At 36.3% G+C, this 25524-nt stretch overlaps 2 protein-coding genes across 4 annotated transcripts in view; one reads left to right on the top strand and one right to left on the bottom strand.

The window, feature by feature from the left end:
* The window catches only part of DNAH1 (dynein axonemal heavy chain 1), a 184024-nt gene that overhangs the window by 133011 nt on the left and 25489 nt on the right, over positions 1 to 25524 (top strand). For all 3 annotated transcript variants that reach the window (XM_034439656.3, XM_087887726.1, XM_034439631.3), the window contains 10 exons: positions 1984 to 2162; positions 3315 to 3545; positions 4629 to 4825; positions 5385 to 5520; positions 6903 to 7111; positions 8203 to 8374; positions 8618 to 8809; positions 9830 to 9940; positions 11822 to 12007; positions 24304 to 24495. In XM_034439656.3, the coding sequence (XP_034295547.1) occupies positions 1984 to 2162; positions 3315 to 3545; positions 4629 to 4825; positions 5385 to 5520; positions 6903 to 7111; positions 8203 to 8374; positions 8618 to 8809; positions 9830 to 9940; positions 11822 to 12007; positions 24304 to 24495 (1805 nt within the window). The remainder of the gene's footprint in view (positions 1 to 1983; positions 2163 to 3314; positions 3546 to 4628; positions 4826 to 5384; positions 5521 to 6902; positions 7112 to 8202; positions 8375 to 8617; positions 8810 to 9829; positions 9941 to 11821; positions 12008 to 24303; positions 24496 to 25524) is intronic.
* Positions 13054 to 19634, bottom strand: LOC117678513 (HAUS augmin-like complex subunit 3). The gene is made up of 4 exons (XM_034439706.2): positions 16434 to 19634; positions 14803 to 15242; positions 14062 to 14278; positions 13054 to 13317 (listed from the first exon to the last, which is right to left on the bottom strand). The coding sequence occupies exons 1-4, from the start codon at positions 17643 to 17645 to the stop codon at positions 13102 to 13104; spliced, it is 2085 nt and encodes a 694-aa protein (XP_034295597.1). The 5' UTR covers positions 17646 to 19634; the 3' UTR covers positions 13054 to 13101.

Raw genomic sequence — 25524 nt, 5'->3', positions numbered from 1 at the left:
ATCTGGGAATATCTATCCCAGGTCCTTTGGAAAGACTCACTAGGTGGATAAAAGTGCCAAATCCAATCTAAAAAAATGGCTGATTGGGTAGTGAACCATAATAATAATGAAAAGTCACCAGATCTCATGTGTTCTCACTTGAAATATTGCAAGATTTCAAGAAGAAAGAAAAGAAAACATTTACGAAAAATAGTAGGTGAAACTCATGCTGTAGGCCAACTCACTACAGCCAACTCACTGCAGCCAATTTACCACGGCTAACTTGCTATGGGACAACTTGCCGCAGGACATGAGTTACACTAATATCAAATAAATTGTGGAATAGAATCATTAAAGAAAGGATGCAAAAGAAGGAACAAAATGAAATGTGAATGACAAAAATTTAAATAATTTTTAATTACTTTAAATACTTGAATTGTTAAATTGTCCTGCAGCGAGTTGTCCCATGGTGAGTTGGCCATGGAGAGTTGTCCTTCCATGACTGGGCCAGTAGGCCATGGCAAGTTGGCTACGGAGAGTTGGCCACACTAAGTTGTCCCATTCCACTGTAGTGATACAATAAGAAAAAAATATACCTGAACTTAGTTTATAATAACATAATATATTAAACCTCTCCATGTCTTCCTATAAATAGCAATAGCAGTAGCACTTAGACTTATATACCATTTCACAGTGCTTTAAACCCCTCTCTAAGTGGTTTACAGAGTCAGCATAATATTGCCCCCAACAATCTGGGTCCTCATTTTACTGACCTCGGAAGGATGGAAGGCTGAGTCAACCTTGAACCGATGAGAAATTATCTTTCTGTAATATCCATGCATTTTTCCATATTTTATACTTTATGGATTTTTATTCTTTAGATTTCTCAGAATTCCCTTTTTCAGGTTTATATTAACTCAGTCCAACAGTGACTTTTTGGAACTTCCACTTTGTCTTGACCTTCCTTTCTATCTTCCTTCGTGTATTTGATTTGCACCCTCCTTCATTCTCTATATGAGTAAACCATCTTAAGGTACTTCTTTCATATCTTCCTCGTGTTTATATTCAGCGTTCATCCTTTCTTGATTCTCTTTTGTTTTAGCGCACACTCAATCCATTCCCACTGCATTTCAATTTACTTTTTTCTTTCTCCTAATAACCAGCTCTCACTTCCCTATACAGAAGCATGCTTTTAAATGTAAATTTTCTCTTCCTATAACAAACATTCGTCCCTCACAATGAACCATATTATATGCACTCTCTTTTTGTTAGCATTTTCCTGTCTTAAAACTTCTTCATTCATATCCCATTTAAGGAAACATTCTACCAAGATACACAAATTCCCCTGTTGACTCTGTTTTTTTCACCATTTATGCATAAGAAGCAATTATTCACTCCATTTTCCTGTCAAACATAAATACCTTGGTCTTTTATAAATTAAGTTACATGCATAAGTCATGTCATCAAATCTCTGCCATCACCACAAGAATTCCTTATATGCTTATTCATAAATACTTTAAACAAATAAGCAGACATCACACATTCTACTCTTAGGGATGTTGCACTGACTGCTTTTTCCCTTGACTAATCACTGCATCTATTAAACAAGGGGGAACCAAAAGTAGACCACAGAAATGGAACCAAATTTTCCAAAATACTAGTTATTAATCATGTTGATAAACATGATTATCAAATGAACCAAGAAAGAAATAAGTTAACTAGTGAGGACTGGGGGGAAAAGAGCAGAATTCCAATTTGGCATGACCAAGTACAATGTTAGCAGCTTTAAGACAGACTGAAAAGAACATTGAACAACAAATAAAGCTTTGGTATAATGTAGATTCAGGAATAAAGATAATAGGATATTTTCTTAATCTGTTTGTGAAATAATTATCTTGCTTGGTCCCATGGCAGGTTTCTATATTGCCTTGCAACCAATATTCATTTTATCTCTTTTGAGAAGTCCTCTCTGCAAGACTGATCAGAAATTTTGTTTTCTTTTAGCTGGATGCCCTCAAATAGCAAATCTAAATGAGCCTCTCGTTGATGCTACAATATACGTGTATTCAACCATCACATCCCAACTGTTGCCCACTCCAGCAAAATCTCATTACACGTTTAATTTAAGGGATCTCTCCAAGGTTTTCCAAGGAATGCTGATGGCAGATCCAGCTAAAATTGTGGTGAGTGCTGTTTTCATAACATTGGCTGGACTGCCTACCAAAAAGGACTTATAATTAATTTTCTAATTAATCAAAATCCTGATCATTATCCTTTTCTATGTATCTCATAGATCACATTAAAAATGATTTTATTTGTATTTAGAAATTAACTTTGACTTTCCTTAAAATGTATTTGAGATTTTAAAAAATGAAACATTTTTTTCTGGGTTTGGTGGTAACCACAAATGAATCACATCTGTATGATTTAGCCAGTCACATTTTTATCTAAAGCATCCATGATTAATATGAAATGGCAAACTCCATCTGAGTATGAAGGAATAATTTGGATACATAGCACCAAGATATATACCAGGTTTTTGTTTATTACTTCATCACAGTGTTAATAATTTAATAATAAGTATAACAAATTGGGAAATGGAGTACATTAAAAAAATGTTAGATTCTGCATAATGAGAGAATATTTAATTTAACCTTCTTTAAGGGAGATTCTGCTAATTACTATTTTCAGTCTGAGTTGCTGGTTGGACCAGTGCCTGTGGAGTTTCTCAATTATCTAGGTCTGTCATGGTGAACCTATGGCATGCATGCCAGAGGTGGCACGCAGAGCCCTCTCTGTGGGCACACACGCCGTCGCCAGCTGCTCTTCTGGTTTACGGCATGCCGGCCAGCTGGTCTTCATGGGCGCTGGAGCGCTGGAAAATGGCCTGAAAGCAGCCCCAAAAATGCCTAAAACCGGCCTGGAAAACGGCCTGAAAATGGCCCAGAAAACGGCCAAAAAACAGGCATGCACAGGCTGGCCAGTGGTCTTTGAGTTGTCCCAAAGGTGCTTTTTTCCAAAAGGCAACTGAACTTTCTTGTTTTTTACCTTTGAAAATGTTTTGCTTCTTATTCAAGAAGCTTCTATAGAAATGAAATGTTTTCAAAGGAAAAAAAAAACAAGAAAATCCATTCGCCTTTTGGAAAAACAACCTTTAGGTTTAGACCAGTATGTAAAGAAAAGATTATTTATTTATTTACATTATTGATTTGTGTATTATTCTATTCAATCTATACAGCTGCCTACCCCACATCTGTAATTTAGAAATGGTTTGGGGTCCTGTGGAAACCAAACATGGAACATTACTAAAGACTTACTTTATAATTCTTTGCCAGGATAAATTGCCCCTGCTGAGGTTGTGGTATCACGAAAGCTGTCGTGTGTTCCGTGATCGTCTAGTTAATGAAGAAGATCGAAATTGGTTTGATGACTTGATGAAGGACATGATGCTGGAATGGAAAACCAGCTTTTATGAAGTTGTTCCTTTTGAGCCTCTTCTTTATGGAGATTTCATGACACCTGGGTCTGATGCGAAGCTTTATGAACTGATCGATAGCAAAGAGAAAGTAGGTTGCAAATGATATATCTCTGCTTCTTCTGTTTGCTATATCTTTAATTCACACTGCACAATGTTTAATTTAAATATGGTTAAGGATAACATAAAGTGTGGAAAAATATTCCACATATGTTGCCCATGTGGGCTAACACGGGAAGCATATATTAAAAGTATGTATAATTTTCTGTGAAGAAGAATAAGGTTGTGCAAGGATAGACTGAACTCCAGAAGCATGCTGAGAATGATAGATGAAACTGGATGGAACAGATCTAGATTATGCACTTTCCCTCCAAGCCCCCTGCTTCTTTTGGTGTTTAGGCAAGTAATAAAGAACAGTTGGGAATCTGCTATGCAGATGACTTGAGCATAGTACTTACGCTTGAAAAATGCAATAAACTAGGAAAGAGAACAAGTTTTATGTTCATAGGACTGCAGTGAATGCCATTAAAATCTTTACAGCTGACCTTTGCAAGTAATTACCCTTCCCACAGAACTCCCAAGTGGAAGGAGAGTGTGCTTACTGAGAAAATGTTAATTAAGCAGAGGGTAAAAATGTAAAGATTTTTAATAAGGAATGATGTCCTTTGCATTCACTGCCATGTAGCCCGAAATAATAATGATAACGCTTGCTTTCTTGATCACCAAATGAATTATAGTCATTAATTATTCTGGCTTCTTTGGTAATCAAATGTTTGTCACATCTGTTGCTCAGATAGTTGAGGCTATGAGGAGTTAGATGACTTAATCAAGTCCATCATGGCTAAAACAATGAATTTTATTCTGGAATCTTATTCAGTTTGTTGATATGACCTCTGATCGTTACAGCAAAACTAAGTGTGCTAGTTCTAATTCTATGTGTATTATGTTTGGTCTCAGATATCAAAATCAGTGTTTCCCTTTGTTGCCTAAAAATATTATTTTTGGAGCTCAGGTTATAATTTTATTCTTTCAAATAAGAGTATTTCATTTATTATCATCAGTGGCATCTGATGATAATAGACAAAAGGGATGCACTTCTCCTAAAATGGCCTCCAAAAATGTGTCTTTCCTAGCTAACTGGTCTTATTGCTCTTACATTTTGCTTTGTTCCCAGCTTATACATGTGATAGAAGAGTATATGGAAGAATACAATCAGATCAATACTACTAAGATGAAGCTAGTACTATTCATGGACGCTTTGGCACACATATGCCGAATCACACGTATTCTACGCCAGGCATTGGGCAATGCTCTTCTCTTGGGTGTTGGTGGTAGCGGAAGACAATCCCTGACTAAACTGGCATCTCATATGTAAGATATGAATGCATGTTATTCATTTCTGCACTAGTAAGCTGTGAACAAGTTACTCAGTATGCAAATTATTCAAAGCCAGGATTTGCAAGTTAGCATGCCACAGATAAATTACCAAGAATTAGGAACTGAATAAAATGTATATTCCATCAATGAAGACATAGATCATTGTTTCCAGTGGTAGGAAGTGCAACAAAACCATCTGGGTATGTTACTAAAATATTGGGGGGAGGATCATTTTTGCAAGGCAGCAGGTCACTGCAAAATTATTCCATAAACCAAACCATAAGTCATAACCATACTTATGATAGAAATAAGTCCACACAGAAAAAAATTACACTTTTATCAAGCAGATTTTGACCTGTTCACTTAAATATATTTCTTGCTGAAGAAATAAGCTATTTTATTTTAAAAGTGGCTTGTTTTATTTATAATTACAACTTTTGTAATGAAAATGTCAAAACAATTGTGGCAGTGTTTGAAATGTTCCTAATGATGTTCTTCAGTAATATCTTTACAGGAGTAGTTCATGTCCTGATTCAGATTCCTTCCTTTTTAGAGCTGATTATGAATGCTTCCAAATAGAGCTTTCAAAGAACTATGGCACAGCTGAGTGGAGAGAAGACATCAAAAAGATCATGCTGAAGGCTGGCTTGCAAAGCCTCTCTATTACATTTCTGTTTACAGATACCCAGGTAAACAAATCTATTGGCAAAGTTCAAAGATTGGAATTTCTTCATGTATTGTATTAGTTAGCATGCTTCTTACATGTGTAATAGTCATTAGTGTTCTGAGAAGAGTCCAAACCATGGACTTACCCAGCTAATCTACCTCTCATATAATGCAATCCTGTACTATTTGTATCTATTTATGTGTTATTCTCCTTAAATTCAATAATTAAGCCACAATAAGCATGCATAAAATTGAAACTATTAGCCTCATTTTAGAATCCCTGTAATACTTCTATAATATGGCTCCAGTAGCCTGTCATCCATTCCTTACATAGTATTTTAATATTATATTTGCTTCTGATTAGTCCTACTAGAATTTCCAAAAAGTTCTTGAATTAGCCATAGGAACTAGATAACGAGGAGGAAGGTGAGGGGGAGGAGGATGGTGATGATGAGGATGATACTTATTTGCTGCCTGTCTCACCATGGGGCTACTCTAGACAACTCACAGCAATAAAAAAACAAAGAAATAAAAAGGAAGTGTAAGCAAAGCAAAAGTAATATAATAGAAACAATAAAAGAAAACAAGGAAAAAGAAAACGAAGAAAATACATCAATATAACTACTAAAAATGATGGGCAAATGGAGAGCAGAGGTGGGGGGGCAGGAGGTGGAGTTTGCTGTCAATGTGCAGCCACCCCTAGAGTAGAACTCCCCCATCAGATCCCCAGGCCAACCTGCAGAGCCAGAGAAGGATAGGAAATTGAGGCAGATCTTACACTAGAGGGCAGGATGTTCCAAAGGGCAGGTGCTGCAGCAGAGAAGACTCTTCTGGATCACAACAGTTGGAGTTCTTTACCAATGAGTTCCCAGTAGGCTTTCTCTGCCAGCCCAAGTAGGATAGGCTAGTCTCAGTGGGACGAGATAGTTCACCAGGCAGCCTGGACCTATATCATTAAGGGTTTTAAAGATCATAACCAAAACTTGAACTTCACTCAGAAGCAGACTGGTAGCCCATATAGTTTGTGGAGAAGAGGTGTAATATGAGCCTCCAATCCTTATTTGATATTCAAATAAGATTCTTGAGGTATTCTACTTTCAGTTACAACTTTACAATGAACTCTATTATGATGGCTCTTGCAAGTCAAAAAAGAAAGAAAAAAACAAAGTTTATAAAAACAATGTGACAAGGCTATTCAGGGAGGGCATATCCCTAACAATAGTGGAAAAGAAGAAGAAGAGAAGGAAAAGGAGGGATATTGAATCTTTCGATATACAGAAAGTTGGTTGGTTGGTTGGTTGGTTGGTTAAATAAAATCTGATAATATAAAAATAAAAGATGTATTGGAGAGGTTATGGAGAAAATTGAAACAATGAACATAATATCATTATATATGTTTTTTTAGATCAAAAGTGAATCCTTCCTAGAGGATATCAACAACTTGTTGAATTCAGGAGACATACCCAACTTGTATGGCCTAGATGAGCAAGACCAGATTATGACTACTATGAAACCAGTTGTTCAGGACCAAGGACTTCAACCCACCAAAGCCAACCTGATGGCTGCATATACAGGAAAAGTGCGCAGTAATATCCATACTGTACTATGTATGAGGTATGAGCTAACCTGATACATATGGCTTACAGGAAAAAAGAAACTTTTCATTTTCAGCAACTTTCCTCTCTTTTAATGGTGACTCATATCATAGAAATCTATATAATTACTCCACAGCAATCTTCCGAAGCTGATGCTAAAAGCAATTTGTAACACTTCATCCCTGCAGGGATAATGGGAGATATCACCCAAAAGGCTTACACAGCCCCAGATTAGGGGATTTTACTCTTAAAAAAGGAAGACAGGGAGTTCTCTTTATTCATTCACATTTGCCCCAGCATGCTACACAAAAAATACTTGAGCCAGTGGTACTTCCATCCAAGTCCTGCCCATTTAATTACACATGTGGTCCTAAGTCTCTATAAGCTTCTCCTACCACTGTTGCAAAGTGAAGACCTGAACTGAAACCTGCATCTTGAAAAGTTCTCTATATGCCATGGTTGCCATTTTTCCTGTTTTGGAAGAATTTGTGAGATATGTTAACCACTACAGAGAGAATATTGTGGCACTTAGAGCTTGTTAGAGTTTGGGGGGAGGAGGGTGTATCTATCTAAACCCTTCTTGTTTTGTACCAAGATGGGGTTTTGAAACAACAATTCCATTATTATTTTTAGTGCTACCGCAGGACTTTGTTTGGCTTTGCCTTAAGTATTTCCTATGAGGGAATGTTTCTTCTGAGCCATTTCTCTCCCTCACACCCACGCACCCACTCCAGGCTTTACACATTATTTTGCATCTCTCAGTAGCTAAAATATAAAGTTCAAGGTTTTGTTTTAGATTACTGTAAATTTAAACTTCCTAATTTACTAATCCTGGTGAAATGAAGTGCTTAAGAACATGGGGTTTTTTTTTTTCTTTTTTTGTCCTTGGACCTACCTCTTGAAGACCAAGCTTTCAAGTCTATAGATACTAGATAGATTAAAGCTTATAAGGCATAGCGCTTCCACCTCTAGTTATAATGGAACCCGCTACCCTTCGCTGTGTCTCCAGGACAGCCTTTCCTGCCTATAATGTATTCCGATAGAACAAAACTAACATAAACTGTTCTAACAAGAACTTTTCTTACTCTTTTCTGTTTCCGGACAATATAGTCCTATTGGGGAGGTATTCCGAGCACGGCTCAGACAGTTCCCATCTCTGGTAAACTGCTGTACCATTGACTGGTTCAACGAATGGCCTGCAGAAGCCTTGGAATCTGTTGCTGCTTCCTTTTTCAAAGATATCTCAGATGCTGAGTTTACTCCTGAAGTTTTAGAAGGCATGGTAAATACCTCTCTTGAAACAAATTCTGTGGAAGGTGTTGTAAAATTTAGCAGCTAATTGATCATCAAAGATAATCATTAGAATTTAAAGTGTTTTCTTTTAATAGTTGGAATGTGCACCATTTTTCATGTTCTGTTTGATATTTGCCTAAAATATGTATTTCTTAAATCATCTCATTTGGTTCAAATACCTACTTTGTTAAAACATCCTTGAAGTTTCTTAAAATTGTTTTCTACATTGTAGATTCAAATGTGTGTAGAGATTCATCAGAGTGTTGCAATTAAGTGCAAGGCATATCTGGCAGAATTGGCAAGACATAACTATGTCACTCCCAAAAGCTATTTGGAGCTGCTCGGTATCTTCATCAGTTTGATAGGAACAAAGAAACAGGAGCTCAAAAGTGCCAAGAATAGGATGAAGAGTGGATTGGATAAGGTGGGATTCATTAGAAACATTTGCATTGATTTTTTTCCTCTTTTTAGAGGAACTTCACATAATGGATTGTTGCAATGATTCCTATATTGAAAGGTCTTGAAGCAACTTTTCATATTGCTTTAAAATTGAACCCGATGTTTTACCATGCCAAAATTATCACCTCCTCAACATATTCACCATAACTGGTAACATATTTATGTTGGATATAAGCAGACATTCGTTTTCTCTTCATGTATGTGCATATTACACAGATAAAAGCTAAACATTTTGTTGCTATCTTTTCCTGAAAAAAGATGGCCTAGCATTTTCCTGTTTTTGGGAAGGGGTGTTTGTGTTATTTTCCTAAAATTGGATCTAGCCTAAGTTACTGGATCTAGTTCCCAATAAAATCAGTGGCAGTTCCAATAGATCAGACTAAATTATCCAAGTGATGTCACTGAGTCTTTACATTTAATTAATGTCAAAATGCTACTATTGATGCTGATGAATTCGGTTTACTTTTAAGGAAAAATTAGACATTTCATGAATATAGATCAGAGATGATAAGAAACATGACACAGTATAATGAAACCATGGAAAAGCCAAACATTGACAATGGAAACAGCCAACTTTAAACTAAAAAATAACTACAACTGACAAGAGTCAACCAAAGTTAAATATCTGTATTTACCATTTAGTTCATGGCATGGTTACGTGTATGCTCAAAATTGCACTAATACTTATTCTGACTGAATTGTGATCAAGAATTTTATATCTGAAAGACCTTAATGACAAGCATACTCACATTATTCTGTGCAAACTAGAATCTCTAATCAGGAGATTGCCTTGATTAGAGATTCTACAAGTTACCCATATGCCATCTACTAGGTTGTTTGGTTCATGTAGTGTTCTGACACACTCAGGATACAAGAGAAAATAATTTCTATCCCACTTAAATTCTTTCAAGTATGATCACTACATTCTTCTCTTCATTCGAGATTCACCTTGATGGATTTCATATATAGTTTTCTTTCCTTCCAGCTTTTGCGAACAGCAGATGATGTAGCAAAAATGCAGGAAGAGCTAGAATTAGCTCGCCCCCTGCTGGCAGAGGCTGCCAAAGACACGCTTGTGACCATGGAACAAATACAGGTACTATATGCTGCGCAATCTACCTTCAGAAGCAAAGAATGCAAGATAAACATAATATTATGTGCAAATGCTAAATCTCATTGTTTGTATGTTGAAGAAAGCAACATTTATATTGCATATCCATGTTGCTTTTTGCTAGGCCCTGGCCTGCACTTAAAATAGGGAAGTATAGGTTGAATGTCATTAAAAGAATCATAAAATCTTGTTTATTGTTGCTTTTATTATACAAGGGAGAAGTGCCATTTGTATTTCCTTACAGAGGTGACAAAATATCTTGAGTTCCTTTTGCTTTAGTACCGAAATAGTTAGTTCAATATGTAAGTTGCTTCTCAAGTAAAAATGTATTCTTTAAGCCATGTTCCTAAAATTTTTCATGCAGTCAAGAATTTGGAATTTACATTTATTCCTTTAGAAATGTTGTAATTCATTTTACTCTATAGCACAAATAGCCTCATTGAGCCGCCTTTCATGTCCTTCAAGAAAGAACATTTCAGTCTCTGCGGTCATTTCATCTGAGTTTTCAACTGTCCTTCCGTCTTCAACAGTATCTTTTGTTCAATTTGATGCCCTCCAAGTAACTTGGAATTCAGTTCCTCTAATACTGTGAAGTTCTTTTGCTTGACAATTGCAAGGGTTGAGGTTTTTTTTTTCAACTCTGAGGGACAGAAGTTAGGGAGGTTTGTGCCACACTCTGTGGCCGTTGAGCCACTCCAACTTGCTACAGGCAACTAAATAAATTGATACCACTTTGGTGAGAAAAATAAAACTGTTTTGTGTAGAAGTATGAACCCAATCGGTGCTAGACCTGCCTGAATGTTGTGCACAAACACAAGGCAAATAGATGGAGAGAAAAGCATGGGATAATTAATGAATCTAGTGCTAGTCCGCCTCCTATTGTGCATTTCTGGATGGTGCATGAGTGTGAACCAAAGGGACTAGCTGTCTTAGGCAGCCAAATTCAAAAGTTGTGGGAGCTTCATCACTGGAAACTTTCAAGAAGAGACTGGACTGCCATTTGTCAAAATTGGTGTAGGGTCTCCTACTTGGGCAGGGGGTTGGACTAGATGAACTACAAGATCCCTTCCAACTCTGTTAATCTGTTAAATAACTACTCTGTATTAACACTGTAGTCTCCTGGCTAATGTACAATCACCATACACTAAAGAAATAAGTTTCATTCCCTTAATAATAATTGTATGTTGCACAATTTGTAATCTCATTAAACTTAAAATTTTGGTCACAATTACATCTTCATCAGTTCTGTTCACTATCAGGGAAAACAACTTTTTATTAAATAGCTGCACCTTAATTATAGTGGTAAATGTATTTAAACTAGTTCTAATCTTCCAGAAAATAAGGACAATAAGGCTAAAGTGGTTAGATTGTTGAATTAGATTTACAACCTTGATTGATAGTAATGTCTTCTTCTCAATAAAAGTGCATAGAATCATGCTTTTAATATTGTCGGTGTTTCTGTTACATGTTCTCTTGTGTATCTAAATAAAATATAATTATTGCTAATAGGTCTTAAAGATCAACTGAACCCTAAAGGCAAATTTACAAGGAATTTAAGTTCTTCTACATTTGTCTTAGGGATATTTATTAATGCACAGCAATAAAATATTGGTATGGCATATCAGGATTTGAAAATCTTTAGCTTTTCTAGTTCTTAGATTCTCATCATGTCTAGCCATCCAGAAGTGATACAGTTTGGAGTCCATCAACCATAGTATGATACAGATTCCAAACATTTTACAAAATACACAATGAAAAAGTATCTACAATGACTATAACGTTATAGGTAACCAATTAAGTTATATTCTCCAATGAAAATTTGAGTGACGTGAAAGAGAGAGATTGTACACTGTTGTGTTATTGCAGGTAGACACGGCTGTAGCAGAAGAGACAAGAAATGCAGTACAAGCAGAAGAAATGAAAGCTAAAGTGAAAGCTCAAACTGCTCAGGCTATTGCTGATGACGCACAGAAAGACCTAGCAGAAGCCCTCCCTGCTCTGGATGCTGCCCTCGCAAGCTTGAGGAATCTCAACAAAAATGATGTTACTGAGGTAATAAAGAGGATAGATTTTAGCACAAATTTGGTACAAACCTTTTTGGGGTATCTCACTCCCTGCATGATAGGGTGGGCTATCTCATTTGGTACATGTACCTCCAATATGATGGCATTATGATACAGGGGTGAAATGCTCCCAGTTCGGACCGGATCGCCCGATCCGGTAGCGATGACGGCGGGTGGTTCGGAGAACCAGTAGCAAAAATCCCTGCCCCCCACCCCCCACCACCACCACCATGCCCAGCTGAGCCACACGATCATCAGAGGCTTTTTTTTTTACTTTAAAAAGCATTTTTTCTACAACTTCTTCCGCCGAAAAAATGCTTTTAAAAGTTAAAAAAAAGCCGAGATTATGCAATCTCGGCATGGTTACAGTTTTGTCAGCATACTACTTTGTTTAAACTATGAAAATTAACAAATAATTAAGGCTTTTTTTATAATTTCAGTAGGTCCTTTCCAATACAAATAATATATGCAGAGATTTATTTAAGAGGACTGAATTTAAAAAGACAACATAAAGGAGGGAAAATAATTGAATTTGGCCTTCTTGAGAGTAAGAAAACACACTTGTCTTTGAATTAATTGGCAGCTTTTTGAAGTAAAAAAATTGAAATGGAAAATATATCAAAGGAGAGATAGAGTATAAGTTGATAATACCAATTCTTACAAGTATCTTTATTTCAGTTCTTTAAAATATTCACAGCTTTATGTACCCCATCTCAATTTCTGCACAACAAATTCAGAAGAAACACCACCACCCCTGCTATTCTACTATTCTATACTGTAGCATTGTAAGAATTCAAAAAAGAAGAACATTATACATGGAATCCTTATACTGTACAATATTTCCCAGGTGATTTATGGTAATAGATACATTTTGTCAAATCAATTTCCAGAAAAAGGCCTCCAACTTAATAGACTTTAATGTATTCTTCAGAGAAGAGATGTTAAGAAGATGAAACTTTATCCTGCTAACAATGCCAGAATGCTTCTCTCGGAAGCTTTCCATTCAATTGAGACGGAATTTATATGAAAGCCCCTTTGAGCAAGATTTTCTTCTTTTCTTGTCCACTGATGGCTCCATTATGCTCACGAAGATACCTGTGTCTGCTTTTCAACTTTTTCTACCATCTTCCTCAGAAGGTCTGGGTTACTGAAGAAATAAATGTAGAGGTTGCGCTCCGTCTTCTGGAAGTGGCTCTGCAGAGCTTTGCGTTTGGCCTTTATGTCAGTCTGGGTGTCCATTAGAATTTGATAGATTTGACCTTGTGTGATGTTAAGTTGCTCCAGAGATTCTGACAATTCCTGTATGCAAAAAGCAGCATGCGATTTGTTTAATTCACATGGAAGGGGACTTGCTGTCCAAATTTCATTTAGCATCACAAAGGGAGAAAACTTAATTATGGTAGGATAGATTGATTGTTTTCTTAGGTATTCTAGGATGTCTGTAAATATAGAGCAATTGTTGTGGCCTGTCATCCCTGACCCCTCCAGTGGCTGACAAGCCACAACAGGCTCATCTCCAATCAGATGAGGAGGCGGCATGGGAGTCAGGGCCAGCACCAAGGCAATCTGAGAGCTCCGAGGGGGAAGAGGGAATGGAGCTGTCAGAGATAGAGGCAGAGCCTGGGCCATCCATCAGCCCTCAGATGGAGAGTCAACAGCCCCCAGGTCTGGAGGTGGGTGATGAGGAAGAGGAGGAACAGATGGGTCTAGTGCCTGACGCGCGGATGCGCAGAAGGCAAAGGAGTGGAAATCTATGGGCCGATCCTTGGGAAGGAAGAGCCATCGCTGCTAGCGAAGCCCCACCCTAGCTCTGGGGATAAAAGGCAGGAGGGGAGATGAATTGGTGTGGCAGACAACTACTCATCTCCCTGCTGGACAGATTTGTTAGCCTGCTGTGAGAGAGAGAGACTTTTTGCCGGGGCTGCTAATAAAGGGAACATTTATTTAACTACAGAGGGTTTGTCGTGTTTGGGAGCTGGGTCAGAACAGCAATAATGTAGTAGAAGAACAGAACTTAATATATAAAGGACAAACCTTGCATACCTGAGCATGAAGCATTAACTGATTGGAGTCATCATACATCAAACAGTGCAGTGCCTTTTTCTGAGACTCTAGTTTAAGAAACTGAGGAAATGGAGTGGCTAGCTGTACTTGAAGCATTTTGAGTTCCTGGCACAATCTTGAACCTCTGCTTGCCAAAGTCTCATATGAACGAAAAAGTTGTTTCTCTTGATGGTGTCTGTCCAGCATCTCCCACAACCTGAGAGAGAAAAGGGCCCTCAAAATTAAACAATTTATGATTTTAATTCATATAATATATGAATAATAATATATTAATATAAAGAGTAGGGAGATAATTATATATTATTATAACCATATGTGCTAAATAGAGTTGCTACCAAACCTTGTCCATTTATTCCTGTCTTAAGATTGTGAAAGAATTCAGATTCTCTCAACAGTCTTCTAATTAAAACCTAAGACAATTCCAGTATTTTTCTGAAATACAAAGAGTTGGTTTATTGATGTGACTATCCTAGATATTCTATTCTACAGAAACTCTTCCTTTTCTCCCATTCTGCCTCAATATTCCCTTTCTTCCCATTAGATTCTGTTCCGTAAAAGGGATAAAATTGTTCTCTGGGATGGTGTTTGTTTCAGATTTAGTCAAATATTATTTAATTTTCCAAAACAATCCAAACCAAGCAAACCTTTTTTCATTTCTAATAACTATTAGGCACTTGTAATTCAATAAAGTTCCACTACCATTCTGCCACCATTCTTTACCGTAAGGTAGTGAGATCACTCGGATCTATCAAAATCCGTGGACATTGCTTAATGGAAAATCTTGAATCCTCAAAGCAGGATTGCCATTCTTCTGACTTAGACTGAGATTGTTTCAGGACAGTCATCAGTCCCTCCAGCTTAGTTCCAGTCCATTGCAGATTCTCTGTCTTCAACATCAGCAAGAGTCTCATCACCTCAAAGTGACTGAGCTGGCCCAATAGCTGGTCAATAGCTTCCTCTTGTACACGTTCAAGATACTCAAGTTTCATGTCTTCCAAGTGTAGTTCTCCACTTATTATTGGCAAACGAAAAAGGCGGGCAATGCCTTGAAGCAAGGGCATAAGCAATTGGGTGTTTCTGTCTACCTCACTTTGGAGAATGCATAACTGTTCCTGGCATCTAGTCACACGAAAACTTAACTCACTCTTCGCTTCCTTCATCTGGAAAACAGCAAAGTATTAAATTTTTTGCAGGCAGAGTTACTGGCTTCACATTTTTCTATCATTTTACTGCTAAGTACAAAAATATATTCTGATACCCTCAAAAAAAAATTACACAAACAGTAATATTTATGGTTTGCAAAGACAGCTTGGGAATCTAATAAAAAAAGATTCCTGGGAATTACATCAAGATGCTCCCTGTACATCTCAAATTTCTGACCTTAAAACAATTTATTTGTAAATGGAAAATTGCCAAAAACATTCAACATAGTCTCAATTGACTTAAAAAAAAGAAACATTTAAAAATGCAGAAGGAAATTGAAATGAAACATCAGGAGGTTTGAATCTTTTTTCTAACAGTTGGAGGTTGCTGCAAAGAATAATGAAAATTCAGCTAGCGTGCACAGCATATGTCAGGAGAACTACAGCAAAATTTAAGAGATCACCTGAGAAGCTAACAAAAAATGTTAAGGAAGTTAGTGGCGAAAGGAAGGAATAATGTCCTGAAGAATGTGTAAAAAAAAAATCACTAAAAAAATAAGTAGATAATAACAGATTCAGAATTATTTTGAGGAGTATATTGTGAATAATATTAGAGCCAACAATTTTTTTAAAAAAAATTATTAAACTAGAAAGGTTGCTAGGTAGAAATTGATTGAAGGAACATTACAAGATAATAAGGTGATTGCAGAGAAGGTTTTGGTTTAGAAAAATAGGCAGGTGAGAGAAGTATATAAAATTGGCTGTGATTTTAAGAAAGTAGGTTGAAAGTAGGTCTTGCTTTTTTCAACATAGGTAATATAAGATTCAGGACTGATAAAGTCTTTTTAATAAACTGGCATTTGTGTCAAAATATGTAGCAAGAGCCACTAGTTGGTACAACTTTAAAATAATTACATAAATTCATGCACAATAAAGTAGTTGATGGCCACTAACAATAATGGTAAAGCATGTCAAATAAAGCTTGATTATTAATAGCAGCTGCTAGAGTGGCAGGGCAAAACACTACTGGATTTTTGTCTTGCTGTGGGCTTTTTATAGGCATCTGAATGGCCATTACAGAAATGAAAAGTCAGAACAGATTGATTCTGGATCTGCTCCTTATGTTAAGTAGAGTAACTGACCAAATAGGATCAATACCAAAAAAGGAAAGGAAAGGGCTGTTTACTGAAACCTGAAGGCTTAACCTACCTTGTTCTCCTTAGTGACTTTAAAAACTTTTTCTGCCCATTGCAAGGCGGATGAAATTCCTTTAATTCTTGCAATGGTCATGACTGTATTTGTTTTGCTCCACATGTATGTTAACTCCATATGTCCCAGTTCTTCCCTATAACCTTCTATGTTTTTAAGGTGCTTTCTTTGGCCAATTTCTGTCTGTGTCTTCAGCCCTTTTTGAGAGAAATCCTGAACAGATAGGCCTTCAGTTTTCAAATAATCTGCTTTTAATTGATCTGATTTTCGTAGCAAGTCTTTCTGTTTAAATTCTGGCTTATTCTTGCTGGGCAGTTGCTCTTGATCAAGAATTTGGTCCTTCAAAACTTCCAGGGTTGTTTTGTGATTATCAGGATTCTCAACACAAGCTAAGCTCTTGTCCTCTAGTTGCAGTTGTTGAGCTGTAGATTCTGAAGTTTGCTGTTCTGTAATATCTCTTTTCCCCTTTTTTTCCAAAGTTGTTTGATCAATCTCTATATCATTGATAATACTTGTCACAACATTTGGAAACAATCTCAAAAAAGCTTTTGTGAAATTTTCTTCTGTTTCCAGATGATGCCCTAGATCTCTTGACAAAGTTAGTTGCTCATACCCAGGTTCCTGATGCCAGTGTACTAACTTTTCTGTTATCTGACAAACTTCACTGAGGATATTGTTGCTTTGAAAATTCTCTAGTTCAAGCTTTAGGTGCATCTTCCTTAGCTCTCTGTTTAATCTTTCTTTTTCGTCTGCTAAATTACAGCGCTTTTGCTTTAAACCGGCTGCACAAATCTGAAGCTTGTTGCATCGCATTTTTTTACACGCACACTGCTTCTTCAGCATCTGCATCTCTTGTTCAAGTAACTCAATGGGTGGGGCTTCATTTTCTTGTAGCTCACTGTTCAGCTGAAAAGACTGGCTACAGGTTCTCAACACTTCCTCCAATGCTTCACTTTCTAAGATGGGCTTCCCAGAAATTACCAGTTTCTCATAGTCCTCTAGTTCTGTAGTAGTCAGCACATTCTCTTCTCCCACTGTGTTGCAGAACCATTCCAGAAAGTGTTCTGTCTCGGGACAGTCAAAGAGCCAGTCAAAGTCCTTCGCATCAAGAGTAGTTGCCTTGGGATAGATAGTTTTCAAGACCTGTACAAACTCTGTTCCTCTGTCAATCTCCTCCATCAAGAAAGCTCTGGAGCGTCTCCGTGTGAACATGTTTCGATTGTTCCTCTAACCCTGAGAGAAATATTCAAAGTTTGTTTCATTTGATGAAGAGTATGTGTTACATGTACAATATAGCTGAGCAATGATAGCACTTATCACCTCTAAGTCAGTGGTGAAATCCAAATTTTTTTACTACCAGTTTTGTAGGCATGGCTTGGTGGATGTGGTGTGCCTTGGTGGGTGTGGCAGGGGAAGGATACTGCAAAATCCCCATTTCCTCCCCACTCCTGGGGGAAGGATATTGCAAAATCTCCATTCCCATCCCACTCTGGGGCCAGCCAGAGGTGGTATTTGCCGGTTCTCCGAACTGTTCAAAATTTCCGGTTCTCCAGAACCTGTCAGAACCGGTTGGATTTCACCCCTGCTCTAAGAACTGTAGAAACTGTAGAAATCTGTCCAAAAAATACCAAAATACTAAGATTTTTGATTGCATTATATAAACAATATGTTAGTCTTTGAAAATATGGACAATGTTCTCATTCATCTTAGAAAGCAGAGATGGGCTAAGTAAGGTTTCCAGTGGCCAGGGTCAAACTCCAGAGTTTTATGCAAATGTTTTTTCTATCCTGATCTTAGCCTAAAGATCGGAGGAGGAATGTTTAGAAAATAGAGCTTTTACAAGCAGCATAGAAAATGAGGCTTTTTTGCACGTTAGTTCTAATAACAACTCAGATATTGTGATATAAAACAGTCATCCATAATATTTTCCAATTACAGTCTTCTTCCTACACCAAATAGACATGATAATAACAAATATACAGATAGCACATAGCTATCCCTTTTCAAATCTCACCTCTACAACCACAGAATTTAGGTTATTACTTTCTTTTTAAAACACAAATTGCTGTTCTTAGGCCCTTTGTATAAAATTGCAGAGCACCATCACTACTGGTTAATCAATCAGAAAAAGAGGTTCACATATTTCTGGTCTGTAGGTTTGCTTCTGATAATATAACTCTACTGATTAAGATAAAGCTTTAACCTGACATATAGTGATGTTGTGCCTGGTTTGTTCTGTTTTGTTTTTTACTCTGCCAAATTGTCCTTGCTTATGTTAGCTATAAAGGTCATCTGAAAAAATGGCAACCAAGTTTCAGTCCAGGATTTTATTCCTCTATCAAGGCTGAAGTCTATTTAATTTTTTTCTTACATTTTACTTCACTTAGGGTAAACGGATACCAAAAGTACAAGGCTTCCACTCTTGGGCATAGGAGAGACTTTCTACAGATGAACCCTATCATGCTGAAAATTTCCTCTTCCACATGCCTCTTAAATTCTATACATTTTTGAGCTCAGTCACACTGATTCCAGTTACAACAACCCTAATATTCTACATTGATAAACTATCTCCTTCTCTCTTCTGTTGGAACACAATTCAGTTTTAATGTGTTTAGGGTTTAATGCTGCAATGCTTAAGTCACTAGGGAGAATGTACCATTGCATTCAAAATATACTCAGAATTATATTCCCTGTGTGTTTTATACAAACACACATCACTTAGTAACCACTGACAAATGCTGGACACATCTTTCTATTATCATTTAGATAGTTTTATCTAGGTGAGCCTCTGCTTATGCTTACACCTTTATTTGAACATTAATCTTACTGAACATACCGTAGCAAGGCCTTAAAAAAAGACACAAATTGACCTTGTGTGACTGATACATATGTGCACCCCTACTGGTAACTTAAAATAACAATTTCAATCACAAATCTTCTTTTCTCATGCAGTATAAGTCTAACATTGGTTACCTACAAATACAAAACCAGCATATCAAAGTAAAACATTTTGTCCCTTTAAATGGCTTTTAGAACAACAGTCTTCTTGTGAGACAATTTAGTCCTGAAATTTTAATTTCATTTTCTTGAATTATAGTGGGGAAATCTATTCTACCCTCTGCATCAAACTTAAGCAAGCAGCATCTCAGTCTGATTATAAAAGGACCACAGGTGTATTATGGGGCAGAAAGATTGCAGAAAAAAAAAGAGTTAGTGAACTAATCTAAAACCTTTTGGTTAATAAGTCGTAGAAAGGATCAGCCTTCTTGATAAGGATGTGGCCTTCCAAAAGGTTTTGAACTTCAGCTCCCAAAATCTCTCACTAGTGGCCATGCTGCCAGCGTCAACAGCCGAGTTTGGTTCAACATTTGAAGGCCCCCAATTCTTCTCCTTACAATAAAGAAAGCCTCATCTTGCGCATTCCATCTTTTCAGTTATAAACAGTTTGTTATTTCTATGCAGTGATTAGACCGATCATTTCCCTGTGTTGAATTTTCTATTTAAAATTCCCCATATTTATCTGTGAAGGACAAATATTCAGAAATCAAATTATATCTTTTAAATAGAGAACAAATAAGTTTCTTGGAGAAATGCAGAGTGGCAGACTTCACATGTACTGTATTTTATGCACACAAATCCTAAAGAAAATAAATGCCATTTAATTCTAATAAAATTGTCTTTTGCGTAATTGCTTACCCAAGGGTAAAATTTCATATATTGCAGCATTTTGTATCTTCTGATGAGCTTATTTGATCTTTATTTCTGAGGGTTTTTAAAAGCAAAAACTATATAACATTGTATATACAATCTCTGCATTATTAGGCTTGAGTTTGTATCCCTGTCACCATCCACCCGTATTTCACTTCTGCAGCTTTCTCCTTTGCAAGGCAAAGTCACTCAGGACCCAGAAGCTTCATGCAGTTTCCTATTCATTGTTTGTAATTCAGTAGTCCTGTATGGGTAGGTCCCAAATTATTTACTTTTTACTCTTTATTTGGGGCCAAGTTGGGGGAGGAGAGCATAATGTGAAGAAGCAAAATACATGAGAGGCCGAGAAGCCTCTCTCAAAGACTTAAGATACCCTTTATTCCTGGTAAGCACCAATGGGTTTTTTTTTTTTTGTTAGTTTATTTGTTTTTGGAGAAATTAAGCTTTCTCTAAAAAACAGAAAAACGAAAACAAAAGATGTCTTTATTAGTCATGATCCCTAAATTCTTCAGAATTGCAGACAATGTCTTGTTTTCCTTTGTTCCATTCAGGCATGCAATTGTTTCTAATATTCTAATCTAGATTGTTTGGCCAATTATTGTTCATTTTTCTTATTCACAAATTCTATCCACTGTTCTTGAAATTTTTCCCTCTTGGCTTCTGCCTTTTATTTTCCACTAAAATTGCCTTGCTGAAATAATGAACTTTTTCTCCCCTGCCAAAATTGGTGATTATACAGTCTTCATTTTTCTCCATTTTGGTGCCTGTCTTTAATAATCATTGTTATCTGCTTTAATCCATTTTCATGTTTCAGTCTTCCTAACTATCTTTAACTTCTCTTGTTCACAGTTCTTTCCAAATACATCAGTTCTAAAGCTTCCAGCCAGAAAAACTAATATCTATGCTGGCTGAAGGCATTAGACTAGGGAAAGCTGCTTAAAGAAACCCTTTTCTACTTTTTCTTCTGTGTTCGAATCCCTCTAAAATTCTACTTGACCATTTTCTCCCTTTATCCATTGTAGAGAAAGGACAGTATCAACAAAGCTGTTCATATGTTCAACTATGAGTTGTACCAGTTCCAGGCAATATAGCTAAGAGTGTGGAAATGTGTAATCCATCAATACTCAAGAGAGAATGTATTGTCCATTGTTCTTTTAGACTAGAGCAGGGGTCAGGCACCTGCGGCTCTGGAGCCGCAAGTGGCTCTTTCACCCCTCTGCTGCGGCTCCCTGTCACTCAAAGTACAGTATGTGTTACAATTGCCAATGTGCAACACTCGCCAGCACGTGATTTATTGAGCTTTTCAACCCCTGATAGGCCAACCATGGATAAATCCAAGAAAAGAAAAGTTTCAGAAGAAAACAGAACGTTTAATTCAACTACATATGCTAGTTTTGTGGCCGCTCGAGAAATAGTCAGGCACAAGAAGGATTTTGTGGCTCCCGGTGTTTTCTTTTCTGTGGGAAACGGGTCCAAATGGCTCTTTGAGTGTTTAAGGTTGCAGACCCCTGGACTAGAGCAAAGACACTGAATTAGGCCTATCTAGCTAAAAATTGCTTTGTTCATCTAATCTCACATTTGCAAATGCCTTTCTGATATTTGCATTCAGATCAGGGGTGAAATCCAGCAGGTTCTGACAAGTTCCGGAGAACCGGTAGCTGAAATTTTGAGCAGTTCAGAGAATCGGTAGCGGAAATTTTGAGTAGTTCAGAGAACCAGCAAATACCATCTCTGGCTGGCCCCAGAGTGGGGTGGGAATGGAGATTTTGCAATATCCTTCCCCCAGGAGTGGGGAGGGAATGGGGATTTTGCAGTATCCTTCCTCTGCCATGCCCACCAAGCCACACCACACCCACCAAGCCATGCCCACAAAACTGGTAGTAAAAAAATTTGGATTTCATCACTGATTCAGATGCTTTATTGCAATTCAAACTTTGTATATCCAAGACAGAATTTATCATCCTCTCTCCCCCAAGTTAACCACTGAGAAAGCTTTTTTCCAACATTTTTTTCCCTCTCAGCATGTCTCCAGATTATATCATATAGCACTCATCAATTTATATAATCTACAACAGTGCATCCCTTCTAAGAATCTGTTTGCACCATTTGCAATGACCTCAGACATCCTCATGGTTTCTAAGCTCTCAGTTTATATTTTTCTTTCTGCCTTTATACTTTAAAATGTCTAGAATGTCCACCTGATGCCTGGACTCTACTTACATAATTTTTCTACCTTTTCCATGAAAGTTTCCTTATATTCTAATCTTAATCCTGTATAACTGAAATGATTACAATACTTTTAATCCTGCCGCCATTTTCATGGCATCATCACAAGAATGATTAGGATTCCATTTTTCATTTGGATAAATTGCTCATATAGATATCTGAATCATGATTTATTTATGCTTAGCTTTCTCAGCTTGTTTTAATAATTTGGAAAAAAGTGTTAGGTCTGTTAAAATAAAGAAGACAGTTTATACAGAATCTAAAATATCTGGGATTACATCTTTCTATAAGTATATCACAGTATGTTGAATTAAATAAATTATTAGTAGATATAACTTGATGGTTAAAACTCACCTTAAGTCTTTGGGATAAGCTTAATGTTATTAAAATGAATATTACATTAAGTTTCTTGGTGGATACTTTTACACATATACATTAATGAGATTTTTTTTAATGGCAAGCTAAAGCCCATTTGGCTAAAGTGAGACAATAATGATTGATATTTTAATGCTTCAAATTTTCAGCTGCATCATTGGGTTTTTATTCTAACATCTCTTCTTTTTTTTCTTCTTTTTTGGGAATGTGATCATTAATTTTCTCTTCTGATTCATTTGAAGAAAAGTATGTGATATCTTTGAAATCTTGGCAAGACATAGCTACTAAACTGGGCTCTTTACATCCTGTTTTGAAAACTACTAGGCATATTTGGTTATTAATAAAGTCTTATGTTTTCATCCCAGGTCATATAGTGAAGGAGGTGTGAATGTTTTTAAATCAGTTGATCTAAACCAGTTCTTTTAAAGATTTTGAGAGACTGAATTTTGAGTTTGATATACAAGTTAGAATCAAACAGTTTATCCTAGAAACTTTAGCAGTCTCTGAGGTACCTGAAATTGTAACTTCCTTAAAAGATACAACATTTGAATAGAAACTAACAATTCAATTTTATACAGTATTAAAACGTAAATTGAAAGTCACCATTACTTATATATTTGATCACTTGAATGAAGAATTAAAACATTTTAGAATCAATAGATCTAGTTGTTAAAAATGTGAAATATTTTCACATATGAATATTTTCACAAATATACTTATGATTTAAAAATGAATTTATTTCATCAGGCAATATTATTTCCTGTTTATTGGACCCTTCAAACAATGTTTAAAAAGGAGTGAACATTAGATTTTTTATGTTGGTACTATAGGATATCTGAATATTCTTTAACTCATATAACTCAGTCGGTTTTATTACATATATATCATAGATAAAGATCTCAATGTGATAAGAAATTATAGCCCTAAAACATTAAATTTCTCATTTCCTTGAAGAACTTTGGTTCTACCAATCCTGGGATGTGGTAAAGTGGATAATTCTACATAATTGAAAAAAAATACTCTCTTGATTTTAATATGAATATGAGTTTATTATCTGTTTTTGAAAGTCTATATTCTAAAACTGAGAAAATTACACAATATTGTCTATATGATCTTAGTTTAATGACAATTGGGTTAATTGATCTTTTTTCTGTTAATTGTTCTCTTTTTTATTTTAAGCATTATATTCACTGTATATAGACACTCTTGTTGGTGGCAATACATTTTTGTACTTTATTTAAAATAGATGTTAAAAACAAAAACTCTGCTCAAATTATATAACTAGGCAATTTGGCCTCCTTTCCTCTTCATTGTGTTTCTAAGTTATAAATTTTTTGAGGCATTTACCTTTTCATCACTGTTTGCAGACAGTATAATTAGCACTATTCATATAAAAGGTGTTCATTTAGACTAATATTAGAGACCAATAACTAAATCTTATTCAAAGATAACTCTACCATTGTTTTATTGAGTGGAGGATAATTATCAATCCTCAACAGATAGAAGGACATTAATCTGAACTACTTTTTAAAATATATCATTGTAAAATATTTCCAATTAGGTGCGAGCAATGCAGCGCCCTCCACTTGGAGTGAAATTGGTGATAGAAGCTGTTTGTATTATGAAGGGAGTCAAGCCCAAAAAAATAGCAGGCGAGAAGCCAGGTACTAAGATAGATGACTACTGGGAACCTGGCAAAGGTCTACTTCAGGACCCAGGGAAGTTTCTTGAAAGTTTATTTAAATACGATAAGGTAAGTACTTGAAAAGTGTTTATTCTTACTCACCCACAAACACATCCACATTTGTTTGCGAGGTCTTCTCTTACTTTTCAGGGATCAACAGTATATTTTCTGCCCCGGATGAAAGGTTGCTAAAAATTGCTCCTGAGCTTTTAACAGCAGCCATGATCTGCAAGAAACAGCAGGTGGAGTCTTTTATGACAATTGGTAATCATCCATACTACCTCCTGATATCTGTAGGTGGAGTTGTTGTTATAAGCAGAAGAGCTGAGCTGAGTTGTGTTTTTAAAAAAACACAAATAGTTTGATAACTTTAAGCATTTGTGTAACTGTGGAATTTAAAATGGTCAATTTGTATGTATGTATGTTACTTTTCTTTTTTTTCTAACCCTGTGCCTTTTACATATGGATGGCTATTGTTATTTACCCCAAATAAAAATGCCAGCAAAATCTGTGGAAATCAGGAACCTGCACTGCTTAACTAAAAGTAAAATGTGGGGTGGTAAGGGTTGCAAACCCTTACTTTTTCCCCAATTTAGATTGGAATTCAAGTTGAAACGCCTCTACCTGATACACAAACCTCAACCTGATACTTTTGCAGAGATGCAAAAGTCTCACTGCATTATTTTCTCAGGGTCATATGCTATCTTGAAATGACATATTCAACTCTAGAAATTAAATTATATTTTCATGTTTATGCTTAACAAATGTAGTTTTGTAAGTGTGGCTTATGGTTCAGTGTGTTTAAAACTACACAATTGGAACAGCCTGCAGCCTAGAATCATGGGTGCTCCAGTTTTTCAGACTGTTGGATAACCATTTGTTTGGGACAGCCTTAGGATTCCTGTTCTGGTTTAGAGAATTGGGCTAGAAGACCTCCAAGATCCCTTCCCCATTATTGTGATTTTATTACATAATCCATGATTGTAGAATAGAATAGAATAGAATAGAATAGAATAGAATAGAATAGAATAGAATAGAATAGAATAGAATAGAATAGAATAGAATAGAATAGAGCAGAGCAGAGCAGAGCAGAGCAGA

This window comes from Pantherophis guttatus, chromosome 2, assembly GCF_059756535.1.
Source record: "Pantherophis guttatus breed Tessera chromosome 2, ASM5975653v1, whole genome shotgun sequence".
NCBI lineage: Eukaryota > Metazoa > Chordata > Lepidosauria > Squamata > Colubridae > Pantherophis > Pantherophis guttatus.
The sequence above is the reverse complement of the archived record's forward strand: the minus strand, read 5'-3'. Positions and strand labels throughout refer to the sequence as shown.